At 43.8% G+C, this 20,238-nt stretch overlaps 1 protein-coding gene and 1 long non-coding RNA gene across 4 annotated transcripts in view; one reads left to right on the forward strand and one right to left on the reverse strand.

The window, feature by feature from the left end:
• LOC148387207 (uncharacterized) overlaps positions 1-20,238 on the forward strand; it is a 22,658-nt gene continuing 2,420 nt past the window's right edge. Inside the window, exons 1-2 of the long non-coding RNA XR_015862607.1 lie at positions 1-133; positions 15,092-15,171. This is a non-coding gene — a long non-coding RNA (uncharacterized LOC148387207). The remainder of the gene's footprint in view (positions 134-15,091; positions 15,172-20,238) is intronic.
• LOC148387208 (uncharacterized) overlaps positions 16,757-20,238 on the reverse strand; it is a 12,823-nt gene continuing 9,341 nt past the window's right edge. For all 3 annotated transcript variants that reach the window (XM_088396339.1, XM_088396338.1, XM_088396337.1), the window contains 10 exons: positions 20,108-20,213; positions 19,623-19,716; positions 19,435-19,544; positions 19,094-19,235; positions 18,949-19,019; positions 18,754-18,882; positions 18,409-18,561; positions 18,254-18,332; positions 18,117-18,171; positions 16,757-17,911 (listed from right to left, as the gene is read on the reverse strand). In XM_088396339.1, the coding sequence (XP_088252465.1) occupies positions 18,118-18,171; positions 18,254-18,332; positions 18,409-18,561; positions 18,754-18,882; positions 18,949-19,019; positions 19,094-19,235; positions 19,435-19,544; positions 19,623-19,716; positions 20,108-20,213 (938 nt within the window). In that variant the 3' untranslated portion in view covers positions 16,757-17,911; position 18,117. The remainder of the gene's footprint in view (positions 17,912-18,116; positions 18,172-18,253; positions 18,333-18,408; positions 18,562-18,753; positions 18,883-18,948; positions 19,020-19,093; positions 19,236-19,434; positions 19,545-19,622; positions 19,717-20,107; positions 20,214-20,238) is intronic.

Genomic DNA, 20,238 nt, shown 5'->3' on the forward strand with positions numbered 1-20,238 from the left:
TGGTATCAGTGGCGAATATTTGGGGGTTTTCAATAAGGCGCCTGGGACAACTACGGGGGTCCTCAGTACCCAGAAGTAGTTAACAGTGAGCGGGAGTTTCGCCGGGTCTTAACTGCGACTTCCGCTGTTTCAGGTGAGTAAATATGTTGAAAATTTGATGGTCAGACCTTGTAGTACTGCTGGTAGTCTGAGCTAATTATTGATTGAGAATATAATGCATACGGTTATGGTTGTACAATGTATAATTTTGCGTATAACATGGACAGTGTGATGTTTGTAACGTATTCTCAGTACCCGGAAGTAGTTGACATTGAGCGGGAGTTTCGCCGGGTCGTGACTGTTACTGCCGCTGTTGTGTGTTTCAGTAAATTTATTATTTTAACAACAAACCCCACATGCGTGGAGTGATTCGCGTCCATGCGCGCGACAAAGCTTTCAATAAAAATATGAGCATTATAATTAAACGTGAAAGAACAAGCACCACTTGTAGCTATGCTCACAAAATCCGTTGGCCCATTCAGCAATATGTGAGGAACAAAGCTAGCTAGCGAAAGCTAGCTAAACTGACTGAAACAGCTAGCCAAATGCTTAAATCGGGCTAAGTTCAGCAAAAAATAGCGACACCTGGGAGTTGTTTTAAATGGTTAAAAAAAAGCCACGCCTAAGACAGTATGTCCCCTTAATATCTTTGAAGTCTCTTTTTACATTTCTTTTCCGCCTAGTGACAGAAAAATGACACGCTTGTGCGTCACTGTGAAAAAGCTGCCTTAACATTTTATGAAACATGTTTCTTTCAATCAGCTTCCCGTGTTCACATGAACAACGTGCCAACTTCCTAGTCCCCTTTGGATTCCTTTTCCAGCGTAGCGCGTCCAAACCAATAAAATAAAAATGACATACAAACGTGCAACGTGCCAGCCCAATGTTGCTTTGACCTTCTCGGAGCAGAAGCCCCGGCTCGTGACATCAATGTGTCTCGTTATCGTCAAAGTTCCATTTGAGCCCGGCCAAAAATCCAGACACCTAAACGCCCCGCGCGCCCCTCCGGAGACTGGTTCCGTGATTTGACAGGGTCCGGGCCTCCGTCTGGCCGGGCCTGGAGCGGAGCGGGCCGCCGAGGAACGATACGTGATAAATGGCTCTTATCTGGAGGCCGCGGCGTTGGGAAGCCGACTCTGTTTCCCTCCGATTACATTAGCAGGCAGGAAAATCGGACGCGGGGGAATGGCTGGAATTCCGCGCCGCGCGCACGGGGCAGGCGCTCGTTTTCACTTGTTTGCTGACTGATAAAAGAGAGCTGGTGGAGGCAAAGAGCGGGCGTGTTCTACGGCATGTGGGTACATATCTACGAGCGCTATTTGGCATGAGTGCATGACAATACGCAGCCTAGAGAGCTGTGTGATTCGTCAAGATTACATAATGGTTTTCATTTGGCCAAACTTGTAGTCTATTGTTTGTCTTCCACAAATTGAAAGTGCGACATGTAGTATATGACACTGTTTTGCCCCCAGAAATAGCCCAGCGATTGAGGCAATGCTTTACTGATTGCGCATTGAGTTCACACTGGATGATTCATGACGGGGTCTGGGTGTCACAAGTGCACACTTAACTGGATTGTTTCCCAGCCGGAGGCTTGCCTCCACTGTGGCATCGAGCCCACCACTAGATTAGGCCTCTTTGGCACATAAGTGAATAGTAGTGTCAGCCATTTTTAAATTTAATCTCAGTTCAATCGTGCTTGTTAGCTTTTCGCGCATTTAGTCAACCTCATCCTGATGTCGAGTTGTCGTCGAGCACTTTTAAAAACATAATTTCATTTGTTTGTTGTTTGTCAACAAAACATTTTAGTTTGATTCCAATTATCATAGTGGCTACTATCGCTAGTAAATTAGCCACCGTGAGTTTGCATTCAGATTAACGTTATCGTTGGAGCATTATAAATTAAATCAATTTCTTTTTTCCGTTCACTTTAGCCCCGCCCTCCTTCTCTCGTCACTTTCTTTCCATATGTTGCAGAGTGTAACTCATACCAGCAAATAACAGCGGGTATGCTTCAGACTTTCAGAACCATCCGGACAAACCATCCACCTCCACAAAGCGATCAAATGAAAGTCGCCTTAATTGAGTTGCGTTTAAGCGGTGACTGGAAAGGCTATCTTGTTGGCGAGTGCGGCAGGCAGGCCCGCTGGCACCACGTTGCAGACGCAGCGGTAGACGGCTCCGTTTAGCATTACATCGGCGGCTCCCTGCGGGCCCGTCCTCCGCCGTGAGCAGAGGCCTGAGGAAGTGCAGGCTCTCCACCAAAAAGGCTGGAAAATAACCAGTGCGAGACGAAGAGAAGCAGCTTGTGCCAGTAAAGTATGTCGGCCGCAAAGCGTGCAGTCCCTGTACCTTATTTTTGCACACATATATACTGAGTCCGATTGTTTTGAAAGAAACGTGTTATCGGCTGTCAAACACCAAGGTGTTGACAGACATATTTGGGAAAAGGTGTCAACATAAAAGTGCAAAGAAACAATGTACAAGACACTTTTTCTCCCGAATCAGTGGCGGTAGTTTCTGTGTGTTGTTTGTGTTTGAACTTATTCACCATCCAGTTTGGTTATCTGCCTTCTGCATGCCTGCGCAGCACAGCAGGGGTCCCCCGGGAGAACAAAACCGCACGGGTGGGTACGAGGCAGTCCCACCATTCACTCTTAGGTACTGTCGCCCCTCACCTCCTCCCCTCCCGTCCCGTGTGTCCCGCCAGGCTCCCTTATGACCTGCTGATAAGGGTAGCGGCCGTGCCCAGCGCCCAGCAGTGGCCCTTCCCTTTTACACAAAGCCAAATAAGGATGGATACTCCAAAACAGCTTCGATCATAAAAAAGAAAAAAAAATCCCCTCAACAAGATGAACTAAACCAAAAAACAATTGTCATCATTTTGATGAAGTCATTTGAAATGAGAGAAGGCCACTTGAGTAAAATGTTCCGAAATTGGCCAACACCTCTCCACAATGACACACACGCACCCTTACACACTCTTTAGCAAATACCTGCACCCCGCCCCCCACTCCCTTTTCAATCAATCACATCATAATTCAAAAAGTGCGTGTGTGTGTGTGTGTGCATGCATGTGTCTGGCATAGCCCGTTGTAAGTCCCTGTTACGATTTGTCTGGACATATGTAACAAGGCTCATCAATCTTCTTCAGGGTTTGAATTAAAACCACCTGGGCCAACTCATGAGGTGGAAACACACTGCTGGCCTGTCACACACGGGAAGAGTGGCCAGTCTAACAAAGGCGCAGACAGATAGAGATGGAGACCTGGGCACAGTACAAGACCTTGACAATGAAACTTTATCCTTCTTTTTGCAAAGAACCAGACAGCAGATGGTGGGGGAGTGCTATGCTACTGCTGAAAGGTAACCCATATGCAGTTTTTCGGCTCTTTCTGTCCCCATATTGGTACAACAATCATCGGAGAAGTTGCTTAAGTGATACATCTTAACTAAGAGACAAGCTTTGATTGTTGGGGAGGAGCTAAGTTTAGCCTGGGTTGTTAGTGGAAATTATGGAGAATTTACAGCACTTTAAAGTGTGATATTACCGTATTTTCTGGACGATAAGGCGCACCGGACTATAAGGCACACCTTCAATGAATGGCCCATTTTAAAACTTTGTCCATATATAAGGCACACCGGACTATAAGGCGCACCATTAATGCAATCACAATATAATAACTTGAAATAGTGAAAACAATAACAATATATTAATGTTAATATCACACAACACATTTGGCCCGCGGGCTGGAATTTGGTCCATATATATGGCGCACTGGACTATAAGGCGCACTGTTGGCTTTTGAGAAAATTTGAGGTTTTTAGGTGTGCCTTATAGTCCGGAAAATATAGTATCTAGGATGGCATGTACAACCCACTTTGGAAAGATAAGTCGCGCTTCGGAATAAAGCAGTGCAGGTTGATCTGTTCCTGAGGAGTCTTTCTCACTGTGCGTGCGGCTGAGCAAGGTGACCTCGGTCAAGTCACTTGACTTCTCGGCACCTCAGCCTAGCCCAGCTGTATCAACACCAGAAGGCTCTCCACACGGACGGGCAGTTGTTGGGCCGGCGCTGTGTCAGAAGTCTGGCTTCAGCCCATCACGCAGACACTGACTGGCTGTTTGTGTGAGTTGCAATGGTGGGGGTGGGGTGCTTCCAACCCACATCCCTGCTGCAAATCTACTTGATGGAATTCAAATGATTCCTCTCCCGCCCCCACATGCCCCCCACTGGCAACCATGCCCTGAGTAAATAAGCAGCTGAGGTCAGGGCCAAAGCAATCAGCACCACCGGGTCGCTCTTAATGGATTTGTGTGTTTGCTGACAGGTGGCGTGCCGGTGCCTCAAAATCAATAGTCCAAGTATCTTCTTGAAATGTAACACGAACTTCCAGGTTTTCATGCAAAATCTGTATTTGTTGACATAACAGTGCGTCTTGTTTGGGACAAACACTTTTTGTAATGTGCATTACCACCACCTACAGGGCCGGAGTAGAATGTTAACGACCACGAGCTATCAAATGTTATTTAAAAAAATCTTTCTGTTGATGGAGTGGTGATTTTGTGTTAGGTCCCTTTTGTTAAAATGATAAATCTGCTTTTTCTTGTGCTGTTTTTTTAAAATGTTTTTACTTTCTCAGTTCTTCAGTTCCTATACTGTGATATAAATTTATTGTTTGGACCGTAACGATTATCACATAATCACCGTATCGTGATATTATCATTGGCAAAATATGGTGATAATATTGTATGGCAAGTTCCACCGGGATTCCCTCAACTATCCGATGTGACGTTTGTGTAATAAATCACGGAAAATTGTTGCAGATGATATATTAGAAGCAGAGGCAAGCATCAGACTGGTTTTCCTTTAAGTAGCCTACCAAAGTGGTCTAATTTTTCATACTAAAAACGCCACAGACCTACAGGGTCCTTATTCAAATAGATATTTGATGCCCCCAGCAGTGACGTTAAAAGAAAAAAAAAATGCAAACCGCCAATGTCATGACTGTGAGAAAATCATCTTGGGGGAGGAAGACTAAATCGGACCTCTGTTTTATTATTGTTTCTGGCGCACACGCGTGTCTGCTGAGCTGCCCAGATGGCGATTGTGCTCCAGCTTATTGTACCACAGACACATCTTTCAGGCTTCTCTCGCTCTCTCTCTCTGCGGACGCGGGATGAGGGCCAAAACGCTGCATTACCTTTCACCGCCTAACCTCGGCATGCTTCAACAGAGTGTGCTTGATTTACTAGCCAAAGGATGCTGTGAGCTTTCCCGGTGCATGCACACTAATATTCTTCAAGGAGATTTTAATTGAAGTAACTTGCGGATAATTTTTTGAAAGAGTAAAAATACAGTTTTCCCACATATTTGTGATTTGTTACTATATATTATATACATATATATATATATATATATGCAAAGTCGTCAACGTAAAAAACGTGTATTATTATTATTAATTGTATTATATTTTGGTGTTATTTGAAATTTAAGTTGACATTTAGACTCGTGACATATTGTTACAAAGAACATTTTTACTTAATATTTCTCTGTGGTGAGAAACATTTGTTTAATTTAATGCATTGTGCATTTGTTTTTTTATTTTCATACACTGTGTATAGAGATGGTTATGTTCTTTTGGTCATCTGGTGTGCGCCAACACGCATGCAGATATTTTCCTCCATGTCTGACGTCTCCCATTTTCAAAACGGTGGATATTTTAAAACTCGCCTCTTGAGCAAAAAGTCAATTGCTTATCAAATATTTCATGCTTGCCACAGTGTGATAAATGACTGTTTGCAGTCTAAAGGTGTGAGTGGGTGAGACCTTGAATTCTGTACAGTCTGGCTTCTGACAGCTGGCAGAGGAAAAAATTAGCCTGGCAGAAAGTAAAAAAAAAAAAAAAAAAAAAAGGGCAGTCAATAACAGGAACTCAATCAAACTAGGCTGGTTTCCGGTAAGCTGTGCACTCGGAGCCCGCCTGGCCTGACAGAGGCTGGCTCGTTGAAAGAGCGCTTGGCTTCAGGTCAGCCTTCTCACTCGGCTGGCTCAGACGGCCACGCTCATTTGTAGCTCGTCTGGATGAGGTTTCACTTTATATTCGGCCGGGCAGAAGAAATGTGCCCGACGCTCTGCTGCGGCGTGCCAAAGAAAGTATGAGCCTCCAGTCAGGTTAACACCACACAAAGCTTGCTTTTTTATCCCGCGATTAAAAATAGATTGGGTTGAAGTGAATGAAAACCTCAAGCGCTGGTGAAGTTAAACGCAGCATAGTCAAACTGCTTAATTATCGGGATTAAAGCGGAGGCCAATATCAACATGTTTTAAAGGACATCCAAACAAACAAATGAACATGTAAAACCACTTTTGCTCGGCTGTCAGTTTACACAGGACTGTGAAACTAGCTAGGAAAAATACTCATGTTAGCAATAACATGAATTATGGCTCCATTTTGTTTTGCTTTCAGAGAGAAAAGGAAGCCTGCGACTTAACTCTGTTGTGAAATTTGGTGTGCAAATGTTTTGTCGTTATTGTAAAGGAGGGCCTCGGTTTACGACTGTCCTGCAGCTGGATGAGGTTTCGAGGATATGAGCGATATGATGAATGAACCCATTTGTTCAATGGATCTCCATTACAAGCTGTAATTTTGTACTTAATTGCGCTTATTGTTTTTGACTGTCGTTCTTAGGAATACTGTAGTGTCACTTCAATACCGCAAAGAATAAATGATAGTTCGTAAGGTGAGGTTGGATAAATAGTACTTCAAACTGAAGCTTTATTTATACAGGTTCATAAATCAGTTCATAATTGGCAACTAATCAGGTCATCAGAGGAAAACGGTACTTTAACTGAAAAAGTGAAACAAATATATATTTTACATCGACCACTAAGTGAGTGAAGTATTGAGTTTTTATTTCTAACACAGTCATTTTGATGATCATGCTATGGCTACATTTGTCCTTTGTAAGAAATTGGAAGATGACCTGAAATGAACTTTTCTATGATATTCTAATTTATTGGGCTGAAATGTATGGTGAAAAATATGAGAGGAAAATAGTGTATGTTAGCATAGCTTCCCTAATTCCTTGACGCTAAGCTATGCTAGGCTAACCACCAATTTGGAGTCAGTAAAAGCAGATGCACTTCCCAAATCCTATCTTATCTGAAAGTATTTATTAGCAAGAGCCTGTATTGTTCACAATTTACTAGATTCCGCAACATTGGCAGGGTGAACCTTCCACGTGCTTGAATTCCACGGCCGCTGTTACCACCCCCACCTTGTTTAGTCTGAGTGTCAGCGGCTATCAGCTCGCCGCCACGTGGAGACACATTAGCACCGCAAAATTGAACTAGAAGTGGTAAATGTGAGACCTTCGCACCCACGTCTCACCTGTTAGTCAAACAAATAAACACCAAAGTACACGTTTCCTATGCCAAAATGCTTTCAATGTCATCGCTTTAGATGTGGCCCTTTGCGTCGCTGGCATTTTTTGCAGGTGTATTATGCTAATACACTTGAAATACTAACATCAAACTGTGGCTGTCCATTTAGTTTGGTGGTTATTAGCATTGCGCCAGCTAGCCTGAACGATTCTGTGTGGTCTGCAGTTCATAAAAACGATGGATTGACATTCAGTGGGGGGAAATGAGAGAGTAGCGTCAGCGAAAATGTTTTGATTGACAGCTTGATTTGCAAAAATACATGAAGCAATTTCCTAACTCTGTGAGAGAGTTCCTGCTTTTCCGTCTTTTTTAGTAGAACAAATCCAATTATTAAAAAAACGATCATCTCAACAAATATTGAAAATTGTATGTGCAAGAACATTGTACGTTTTAAGTAATGTCAGACCCAAGATGGACAAACTGAGGTCACAATTAATTTTTATAAAAGATACACATTATGGTAAATGTTTCAAATTCTTTAAAAAATTAAAAGTAAGTCAAGATCTGACGCCAATATGGTCGTGGCTGCCCTTCTTTGTCACATGTATATTCAATGTGAAACTATGTATAAACGTTTGGACAGGCGCTTCAGGTAACTGAGTGTAATGACCCGCAGCCACTCATGTTCCCCTTTATAAAGCTCCCAGAGGCATTCCCTTCATGGGGTGTCGTTTTGGCGCCACCCACAGGCCAAAGAATACATGTGCGCTTAGACGTCAAAACTCCAATGAGATCTTGCGCTACCACATTTTTATATCTGAAAGACATGTCGTGGAATCACATTTCCTCACTGTGGCATTAAAAAGCCAAAGAAAAAGCTCTTTTTAATTAAATGAATATTTTTGCAGAAAATTTTAATTCCTAATTGTACCTTGAAATGAATACCTATTTGCTTTTCTTCTGTTGATCGAACATGTGTGTACCTAATGAGGTGTCCCGTGAGCATTCAGCCATGCGTGCATCCCGTCACTTTCTCACACTATTCCGTCGACCGTGTTACGGAGCCACGACTTCAAACTAATTGAATAAGCGGCGACCCTGCGGACGGCCTCTCCGAGGGATTCGGATATGATCTGCGCCGAGCGCTCCTCTGAGGGCAAACACAGCCAATTTACAGCCATTTCATGCTCTGCGCTTCAGCACACCAAATGATGGAGGGAGGCCACACACACACACAAACACACACATACCAGAAAATTTAGAGATTAAACATTTTAAATTACCTTCCCACTAGCTAGGGGTGGGGGAGCTTTTACTAACCTTTTATGCCAGTTAAAGGGTCACTTGAAAGTGGCTCTGGAGCTTCACCCAGCCTAATTTTCCATATGTCCCCTTTAAACACCAAAATATTATCAACAGTTTCTGCAGCAAATCGTCTTTATGAGCATTCACATGACTTTTAGGCGGCCGGCGGTGCTTGAGGTTAGAGAGAGGGGAAAAAAAAAAATCAAGTGTGTGTGCGTGTCTTTTATTACATGCCTCAATGATCCAGGAAAGGGAAAGCATATGTCTCGCTGAAATACGATCGAATTCATATTATCTGAGGACGCTATGCCCCGTTTTAACCTCTCACATAAAAGTCCATCCTAATTCCACGTGTGTTAAAAAATGCCATCTTGTTCTTCTTGTATGAACAACTCTTCAATTCTTTTTAGAGCTGTCAGTTGCCTACATGTGTCAATGTGTGTCTCTATTGTGTCACTCGGGTAGATGTTGCCGCCGCCCTTGGCGAAATCTTCTCAATCTATAAAAACACAAAATAAGCGCACTGCTTTTATTGTGGATTTTCAAAACCTGATTTTAGCACTGCTGAAAAATTGCGGCCCCCCTCCAGCATTTAAGTTGCCCATCCCTGAGTTAGTTCTACTATGTTATGGCACCCTGCTCATGGTCATGGTGGTAGGCCTACTCGGAGATTTATTTGGGAGGTGGTCATTGATGCCCCGCCTCTTACATCAGCTGGGATACGGCTCCAGCTCACCCTTAAGCCTAATGAGGACAAGCAGTTTCCAAAATGGATGGATGGACTTTCAGTCATACCAGCTGCAATGTCATAAATTTCCCTTTTTACAGTTTGAACTTCTGCACTACATCATGGCTAACTTTCATCTTTTCCCACAAATGAACTAAATCACTCCCTCCCTCCTTCCCTCCCCAGCCCGTGGTGCAACTCTCACCTCATCTGTCTTGATCGCGAGAGAGCCAGCGCGGTCGGAGGCCATCTATGGTAGTTAGCGCTGGCTACCTCAAGTAGCAACAAAGATGTGTAATAAAAAGCGCGCTCAGGTAAATCACTTCTCAGCCTGTCATCGCTCGCCGCCACCGCCGGGATTTTATATTGGAAACAGGCGGCGTGTGCAATGTGTGGATACTGCCGCTTTTTTTTTTTTTACATTAAGATATCCATCCATCCCTTTTCTAGAGTCCTCGTCAGGGTGATGGCTGAGCTGAAGCCTATCCCAGCTGAGTGGTTTTCCTCTTCCAGGGGCAGAGATAGACTGCTGACTCGGCAATTCCATCCCTCTATTCCCCAGTGTCCTGTTTACTCTGCCACTTCAGAGGTCCCACTGGCCCGTGCAGCCCTTGTGGGTGTGGCCTAATGTAAGTGAGGGGCAGAGTGTGCAGTGCCCCACAAAGGCCCCGTATCCCACCTGTGCTGAATTGAAAGGTAATGAGTTAATGAATCAAATCTGCTGTGTTTACTCCCACAACGGCGCAGACGCCCATTTGTAATTGCGCCCGTTCACCAAAATACCAAAAGAAATCAAACGCACAGTTAGAGTGCACTAGACACTACACTTTGCGCTGGGCAAGAAAATGAGTTTTCAAATGTCTATCTACTGTTACACGTTCTATACGTTCTGCTCCGCAGGAGGTTTTCTTACCATCCTGCTTGGGTTTCCTCTCGAAATGAAATGAAAGTCAGGAGATCTGTTGTTTTTGACAGAAAGCTGGCAGGGGAGCGCCCAATGGACTTCTACTTTCCCAGCGTTTCAAGCGCCCTCTGCTGCAATAACGCAATTCTTGCAAGAGGATCCCCTACCCCCCTCCCTCCCCCCCCACGATGACATCTATTTTTTGCCCCGGGTGGTCCTGGCGTTGAACTCTGTGACAGCGAGCCCTCGTAAATGTAAGAAAATAGCGACGGCCCCAATTTGGGGGCGGTTAAAAGACGTTCCGCTCGGGGTCCGTCTGTCAACGAGGCGTCGAAAAGCAAAGCAGCGCACCCGCCTATTGAAGGCCTCTCTCAAAAAAGCTTCTTGCCAGGACATTGTATTCTCTGCGAGAGGCCCGCCACTGTGGAATGATGTAATGAGTAGTGTAGCCAGTGGAGAGTAAATTAGGGCGTTGTATAAGAGGTGCTCTGTGGCTACTTGAGCTGGAGTCGTCGGCCATGTGGGGTTCAACAGAAATTGCTGGAGGAAGTCCAGGGTGCTGAGAAGGGGTGGGGTTCCAGGTGTGTGCGTGCGTGCGCTAATTTTCTGCTGACTTTCAAGAAAGCGGTTTCCTGCTTGGGGGCAATCAGCAGTGGTTCTTTGTGGCCTCCATGGTTCTGATGGGTTCTGCCTGTCAGACTTGAGGTTTGCTGAGAGGAAGCTAGTGAGGGGGGAGGTGAAACTATTTTTTGGGGGGGCAACATTTCCAACCACTCTGTGCAAAACAATCCAAATGAGCCCAAAAAGTGAGACAAAAGCTCAAACAAAGACTCTAAATGTTTGTGTTGGGGCTTTTCGACAGCCACAGGATACAAGCCGACTATTGTTGTAGTCACGCCAAGTGGCACCTTATTGGTACAACTTCCTTTTCTCCCACCAGCTTCTGTGCACACAAACACGCACAAACAAACAATAATCAATGGCTACATTCCATTTGTTTGCTAAATAAAACAACACAATTTCATTTCGGGAATGTTCTATTTATTTAGATATACAAAACTTATTTAGATATACAAAAACTGTACAATATATTGTTGTTGCCATCTAATTTTCAAATACACCCTGTGCCTAATCAATATTTCAACCTATACCTGCACTTTATCGAAATAGCCCCTTGTGAATTTTAGCATTGTTTTCATTGAATAATATAGCGCACGTCAAACTCTCTGTGTGGTCAAGAATTTGGGTCCAAGAATGCGCCAGCCGCTCCACTTTGACTCTTTTCCTGTTTCCTCTGTCTGAAAAGCAAAGTGGGCTCCAACGACGGCAGGCCAGACCGACTGCACGCCGAGCGAGCGAGCAATGTATTCATTTGATGTAGCTTTTATTTGTTTTAGGTTGAGAACAGCCTGCAAATACATTTTTAACATTTTAATGAGACCAAGTGGGATCTGTGGCTCTGCAAAGTGGACCTGGAATTATGTCTCAATAGGGAATTTTGTAGGCTTCCATAGTTAGTAAGTCTTGCTCTGTAATTAGAAGAAAATGGACATTTTTATTATTGAATGCCGTGAAAATAATATCTAATTTGAAAGGACGTCAAAATAGAGCCTTTGCCCTTTGGCGTGTTTGTTACTTTTCTGACAAAATGTCTCCCAATGTCATAGACATTAAAACCTCGAGCGATCGGCAGATGAACAGATGAGAGGGATAGCAAGGATGGAACAACAGACAGGGTCGGATGGAGAGGTGGAACGAAGGATTGGATGGATGAAGGCAGAGACAGGATGAAGATGGGGAGAGAAAGGGACTAGCATGGAAGGGGCGATAAAAGGACAGACGGAAGGACGGATGGCCATTGAAAAAAACAAAACTCCTTTTCTTGCCCTCGGTGCGACCTTGCTCTCTGCATCTTGCGTTCCACGGTGGGAAATGCAGAAGATGGCGCCCGGCGGTGGCCTTTGGGCTGCCTCGTGCTCCGTCTTGAGCGGCCTCTCCCCGCTGCAGCAACGGCGCTCATCCATCACGCAGCGCTGCGAGGGAGGACGTACGCTGTGGGTGGGATGGGAGGACATGACGACTAATGCACCGTATGAACATGTCACGAATATATGTGACTTGAATGTTATGTGGGCCAGCTATTTCAGGGAGTGCTGAACATGACTGGCTGGGTAGGAAAACTGCATGTTGAGGTCGAGGACGAGGTCATACAACATGGCCGACGGGGTGCTCGTATTTTGGGGCAGAAGGGCCGAGGAGGAGTTGAGGTGGAGTTCATACATGTTTGAGAACACCAAGAGGAGTTCATACAGATGAGTGTTTGGCGAGGTCAACCATCAGGGTTAAGAGGTCATGGTTGAAAGTATGAGAAGTTATGAAGGAGTTCATACGTCATGGGCGAGGAGGCATCGTTGAGGGGTCCAGTTTGTGCGTCGTGGATGAAAGGTCAAGGAGTTCATGGTATGGATGAGAGGTCATGGTGGAATTTATACATCTTGGATGAGAAGTCATATAGGAGTTGACACGTCATAGTCAGAGAGGAGTTCTAACATGATGGATGGAAGGTCAAGACGTTCATGTTATGGATGAGAAGTCAAAGAGGGGTTCATGGTCGAGTGTTCGAGGAGGACTTTGCAAGTCACGGCTGAAAAGATGGGATGAGTTCTTACGTCATTCTTCCGCCTTGAAGGTCATGTCACATATGACCTGTTGTGGAGTTCATACATCACGGATGATGTCAAGAAGAATAGCTGAGAGACCGAGTACAAGTTCGTACAGTCTGTCATGGCTGAGGGGTCGTCAGGAGTTCATACGTCACGGAGGCGAGAAGAAGTTTGTACGTCTAGTCGGAGAGCTTTTGAATGATGTGCGCAAACCAATGATGTGATGGAGTTGACACGCTAACCGCAGACACAAGAACAAGAAGTCTTGTTTTAACGACACGACGTAGCACAAAAGGGCGATGCGCACACATGCAGCAGTCATGATGGATGGCGTCTCGCTCAGCTCCAGAGGCCGCTCAGCGGGACTGGCAGACTGAACAGAGACCCCATGCGGGCGTCGGGGTGAGTCAGAGAACGGGTAAATACAACCCGGATGGGAAAAGGGCCGCCGGCGTGGGAGCGCCTGACCAGCGGCGTGGGCCTGACTCAGAGATAACACCCAGCCCCAGCAGATGACCCGACGGCGGCCATTTTATGGCATCTGAAAGTAATGAGAGCAAACACTCCACAGTATGTTATATTCTACAGGTGTGCCTAATGTTATGGCCGGAGCGTGCACGTTTGCTTGTTGCCACGACACGGCTTAGCTCACTTTCAATCTGGAACCTCAAATCAGAACCACCTGCCCTTCGGGAAGCTCTCTCTCTACTTTTTGCCGACCTCTTTGTAGCACGCCAGCAGAACGCGCCTTGTTTGGACTAACGTCAGGGTTGGCTCCATGAAACGTGGACTCTCACCCTTCCCATAGCCTCCGACAAGTCCTCGTGGCCCCGTCTCCTCCCTTCTGCAGCGGGGGCCCTCCATCTTTTTTAATTAGCTGCAGGAAACTCCTGTTACAAAGGACACTTTCTTGGTGGATCTGCAGGGGGAGGCTGTGAGAACTTCTCATCTCCCAGTGGCCTCTGCGGTGTGTGGGTGGTACAGGCTGAACGGCTTGTACCACCCGCAGGTTGGGGTCAGGGATTTGTGTGTCTGCGTTTGCCCAAAGCCAAGATGGTTGACTGACGCACCAACATGTATCCTGCGTGTCTTTTCATATCATTTTATACAGCTGGATCAAGATATCCACGTCAGCACGTTTTCTTCCCCTCTCTAGAATTTTTTTTTTTTTTTTTTTTTTTTGCTCCGGTGGTCTCTAACTGACAGGAACTCAAGCACTATTTGTTATCTTTAGGCCCAATAAGTCCATCTGGTTTTGGTTTGGCTCTTGGAGATCGCCCCTGGAGATGTGGATGGAGGGGACGGCGGGGCGAGGCGAGGCAGCTTAGGGGCAGTACTTTCTCGCTCTTTCTCTCTCTCTCTCTCTCGCTCTCTCCCCTCCTAAATTGAATTTCTCACCATTGCGACCCGGGTCTCGGACCGGGGAGTCCGCAAAGTTGCAGCTGGCTTCCAACCCTCGGGCTTCCGAAAAGAATATTTGGAAGAAATCAGTATCACCTGTTTTGCTGAGCGAAGTTCTTACAAAATAGAAAAACATGTAGAAAATATATATCGTGGTTTATCATTTGCGGCCACTTTTAAGTCAGGTCGACATGGAGGCAGTAAGCGTATCAATAATAGGCCCAAGTATTAGACACTGTTCCAACAGAGCAAAGACTAAGTTTGTCAGTGACGTTTGTATGTGTTGCTGCCCCATTTGTGTTCATGTAGCAGTCTTTTGGAGGTTGGGAATGACCTTAGCAGCTTTGCTAATTCCAATTAGCATGTCTATGGTGTTTCACATTGTACGTTATCATTAAGCTACTAGAGTTTTATCAGACAAAATATTATTTTACCTAATTTAAATATTCAATATTTAATTCTCTTTTGTTAAAAGTTTGTTTTGAACTAAAGCTTGAAGCAAGCACACAATGCCTCTTATTTATAGAGCTAGCTGTAAACGAGTTCATGTTATACATATATTTACATATTATTATCCTTATTTTTTTCCTCTTCAACTTTTTAGCTCACTCACATAAACATTTGCAGAAATATCCAAGACATTTATTTCTTTTCTTTCTCACTGCAGACTTTGGATCCACGAAGATGGGAAATCTGCCTGCGCAAGAAGAAGAAACGTGCGGGTTGCTATCACTGCAGTCCGAGTAGGTAGGACATGCCACACACTATCTTCTGTATATTAAAAAGGCTTTATCAATTGCCAGATATACTTAAATATGTATGCTATAAAAAAAGAGCTGCAAAATCTATCCACATACATCTGTATTCTTTTAACGATGCGTATGATTGTGGTTGTTCGTTGTGACTGCGCTGCATCACACTGAACACTATGCACAATATTTCATCCCCACTAATATATACTTCATGTGCAATACATCTTCCACTCCAGTTAAGAAGCAGACATAAAAAGCGTTTCATCGCCGTCCAACGTACATAACAAGAAGATTCAAAGGGCCAGCAGTACTTTAATACTACTCCACATTACCTTCAATTTGTATCCCCGGAACATTTTTTTGGGTTGCATGAATTCCTCCTTCTCCCTAGGGTGTATTTAATTCTTTGACAACATACAAACTCCTGCATGTAATCTGAGCTGCGATCTGTTCAAACATGACGCACATAAACACTTCCCTATAGGCCCCAGATGAAAGCGTGTGACTAACTCCTTGAAACTAATAAGGAGCATCTGAGGGAGCCTGTTTGTGTGCGTGTGTGTGTGTGTTACAATTTATTCACCTGAGCAAATAAACGGTGAGTGTGTGGCGTGGTGATGGTTCAGAAAAAAGAAGGCTTTGACTGAGATACAGTATACTGGCAGGGAAGGAGTGGGGGAAAAAAAGTTTTTTTGCAGAGGTCACAGGAAGGGCAAAAAATGCGAGTTTGGTGAGGTGAATGTGACGATTTCAAGCTACATTGCCACAAAGTATACATTCTGTTTGAGACAGCCGTGTCCTGTAAAAAAAAAAGGTCTTATTTTACACCGGCCTCAGCATTAGTCAGGGATTGCTGCAGACTCAATGGCGGAGAACCATGAGAAATGTGTATTTATTTGTACAGAAATAGCAGAAAAGCATGTGAATGTGGCAGACAATGCATGAAAGAAAATGACATCGGACAAGTTTTCAGCAACCAAAAGTGGATGTCTAGAGACAAAAAAAAATGATCTTTTAGTGTCACAAGACGCGCTGGTCACAAGATTAGGTACACCTATTCTTTCTATTCATGTTTTATGAAACTGACCCGCATGTACCTTATCTTTCTAACTTGACCTATAACATAAGAGGTTATGTAGTGGGACAAGGGTGGTTGCAAATTTTAAAATATGAAAATATTATAATACGTTTCCACAGAAGATTGACCATCTTTTATATATTTTTAATAAAATAATTTTAACAATTCATTATTTCACAGTGTAATTTAATTTAATTTTAACATTCTGCGGATGTTCGTACATGAAAAAAAAAATCTTAAAATGATCTATTAATTCTAATCTCTAATAATTTTACTGAAACCAGAACAGGAGAAGGCTGGAGAATGAGGATGCAAAGTGAAAACCAATATTTAAAATAAAAGAAATACTAAATTACTTAAGGCCAGAAGAAAGCTTTTTTTGTTTGTTTGTTTTTTGCACAACAGAACAGGGTGTGCTGAAGTTTACCCAAACTATTAAGATCCATTTGTTAGGGCTTTTATAAAAATTGCAAGAAAAAAAGTAAATCTGAAAAACCACCACTCCCGTTTGAGACATCAGTTTAATGCGTGTTTACATTTACACTCTACAAAAAACAAATCATGCTGAATTGTGTGTGAGAGTAATCTATTGAACGTCAACAATCCAAACATTCTGACATTTCAACAAGAAACCCTGCAAGTGTGCGTACTAAGTGTCATCCACTTATGAGGCAACAACAGGTAGATAGTGTGTAACCTTTCACTTACACATTGAGCCTTCACAGAAGGCGGATCCAAGCATCTGATCAAGTGGCGCCGGCGTGGCTTTGCAGCTCATGCATACAGTACAATTACAAAAAAGATACAAAAAAAAATAATACTAGTTTTGTGCAGTGACAGAGTGAAGCAATCAGCTGATAAGACATTTTGTTGATGCATTACAAAATAGAAACAGAGCGGTGGAACCTACATAAGTTTTGATTATACTTGAATAAATATTGTTATAAAGTGCACACTACATGACAGCAACAATATACAGTAGGCCACATGGATGTTATATTGTTCGGATTTGTCGACCAAAAAATACACAAAGAAGATGGGGGGGCGCAGTGTGACCTTTCACAAAGCTCTTAGTGAAGACAATAATAGGCAGAATAATGTGCAGACTACATTCAAATCAATGTTGTAACACCAAGTGAGGCTCACTTTGGTTTTTGCATGTTTAATGCAGCTAGATAAGTTCACTCAGGTGTGTCCGAATAGCCATCAACATGCAAAAAAATAATAATAATCCAATGCATTTTTTTTCAATATATCACTGGTATTCGCTGAAACGTGCCATAATTTGGTAAATTTGGTAGAATTTTCTCACAAATTTGTACTATTGCTCAGTTGGGTTATTTTTGACAAATATTTGAGAAATCTACTGTAGGAATTCGCTAGCACTTTTTGACAATGAAATGACCAAATGTGCCGTTTTAAGGGTCTCCTGAAATATTTTGATTTGGAACAAGGCTATTCCGCCTGATGCCAGTGATTTATTAGGAAAAAATGTTTTCAGGGTCGTACAGTAAAATGACTTTTAAATGCCAAGCAAAGTTAAAAATTGTTTTTTTTTTTTATGTATATTACAATTTCAATCATTTTGAAGTGGTGTTGTGTGAGGGGACAGGTAGCTTGGTCCGGAGTGGCCACAGCTTGGAGCCATCGTGGTGCCCTGATAAGAGATTTCTATTTGTGATATTTATTTATTTTTTTAATTCTCAAATGCTTTTATATATAATGCTGACTAGTCTTGCTGCTGTTCACACTGTCCAGTGGCCGAACAAAAAAAAATTGCCTTTGTAAACTTGAGTGATGCTGCCCTCTAGTGGATAAAATATTTTTTCTTTTTTTTTTTTAATAGTTGTAGCATGGCTTACCTCAACTGTCTGTTGGGGGCACACATGATGACCGGCGAGATCGGCACATAGTTTTCTGGGAAGAAAAAAAGGGCATTTTTCCTTGTTGTTTTGTTTAATTACACATAAAGTTAGTCAGCAGCTTTGAAACTGCCTACCTTGGTATTAAGTTTATGATGAAGGGCAGAATCAGACAGCCAAGGGTGTCTCAGGGCCTCGGATGCTCCCATCCTCCAGCTGAAAAATGATTATTCCAAAAATCAATCGGGCTTTAGCTAGCAAAAAGAAAATCCCACACAAGGCGACAGTGTACGTTTTATTGACGACGAGGAGCCTGGTGATGAACTCTTTGGCCTCTTCAGACGTGTCCACAAATTCTTGCTCTTCAAAATTCCACTGGCAGGCCAAAATGTTGTTGAGCGTCTCGTTGTCGTCGTCGCCCAGGAAAGGACAGAGGCCGCTCAGACTGACGGACGGATGGGGATGCATGTTTATTTTTATCATTACAGTATATATATCATTACATGTCAGCTAGATTTGTTGCCCTGTTGACATTGGACGGCAGCCAATCAGAGTGGCACATATAGACAAAGAAGCATTTAAAGTCTCAGGAAGAGAAAAGTAATGCAAGACATTTTTAGGAATGGATAGTACTCACAGCATGTACGTGATGACGCCAAGGCTCCACATGTCCGTGTTAAATGACACAAAGTCGTAGTTGATGACTTCCGGGGCCAAGAACTCCGGCGTACCGAAATTGACTCGCAACTTCTCCCTGGGTTTGTATCTATTTCAGAATCATACGATTTGAAGTTAACCCAAAGGAGTCAGCAATACAGAGGTGAACACTTACATCCTTGCGAGGCCAAAGTCGATGATCTTGATTTTATTGGTCACCCTGCTTACACACAAGATGTTTTCCGGCTGCACTTGAAAGAAAATTCCACCTTAGAGTTTGCTTGGTGTATAAAACAAGAAGGAATTTGGTGTGTGTGTACCTTCAAGTCCAAATGGAGGATGTACATCTTGTGCATATGCTGCAGGCCCTCACAGATCTGCCTGATGAACACCACGGCATCCAGCTCCATTAACGTGTAGTTTTCATCGATTATCCTGTCAAACAGCTCGCCTCCGCCCACGCTGGCAAAACCGTGGCAAAAATTCATCAGTACAAACCAAAACTCATGATGGTCTCAAAACACTCCTGAAAATGAAAAGAGCCGTTCCAATACTTTTGGAAGGGGTATATTTGCATGCAATGTCCCACTTGAGTTACAAAAAAGATTGTGGAGGATTAAATGTAATAGTCAGTGGAGAATGTGTAAGAGATAGGACGTACTATTCCAGCACGAGGATGATGTCATTCCTGGACTCATACGCTGCGTAGAGTTGGATCAGGTTGGCGTGGTCCAGATTGTTCATGACCTGGATTTCATTCTTCACCACTTCCTGGTAAGGAATCGACACAGGATAAGACGCATGGAGCTGGAAGCGGGACGATCCATCACGATGGTGATGCTGCTATACCTTTTCTTTCTGAGACCTGGCCTTGATGACCTTGGCTGCCAACGTCAAACCGGATGAGTTTTCAACACATTTGTGCACTTGGCCAAAACGACCCCTTTGGAGAAAGACAAGATGGACATTGGAAATTGAATACAGCGAGCAACACGCTGACGGCTTTCCCGCCCTGTTAATGAAAAGAAATGATCTCCGTGCAAACAAACAAGCCAAATGTGTTATTTCATTACAGTGGTGCCTCCGCTTTGAAGAAGAGGATTAACACTTGGTGATTAGAAAGCAGCTGGCACCAAAGATATAGTTTCACATACCGCTCAGTCCGGCAATAAAAATAGACACCGAGACTCGAGTTATGAAGTAGACAAGGCGAGGGGGGGGGGCAGGTTATACAAGGCTTCACGGTGGGGAGGTGGAGTAAGGAACCCTTCCACTGACCCGTAAGCATGCCATCCTCAATTGAATTCATGCTGGAGTTGAAGAGCATCTCTCACCCTCCCAGGACTTCCTGCCAGTTGATGGTGTAGAAGTTGCTGATCTGGTTGGGCTTGGCCGACACGATGCGGTGATTAAACGGCGCTGCCGGGGGAGGAGCGGTGTCTAAAGTGGGGTGAAGACCAACGTC

Source organism: Syngnathus floridae, chromosome 14 (genome assembly GCF_059516105.1).
Source record: "Syngnathus floridae isolate MCC-2025c chromosome 14, RoL_Sflo_1.0, whole genome shotgun sequence".
NCBI classification, from domain to species: Eukaryota; Metazoa; Chordata; class Actinopteri; order Syngnathiformes; family Syngnathidae; genus Syngnathus; species Syngnathus floridae.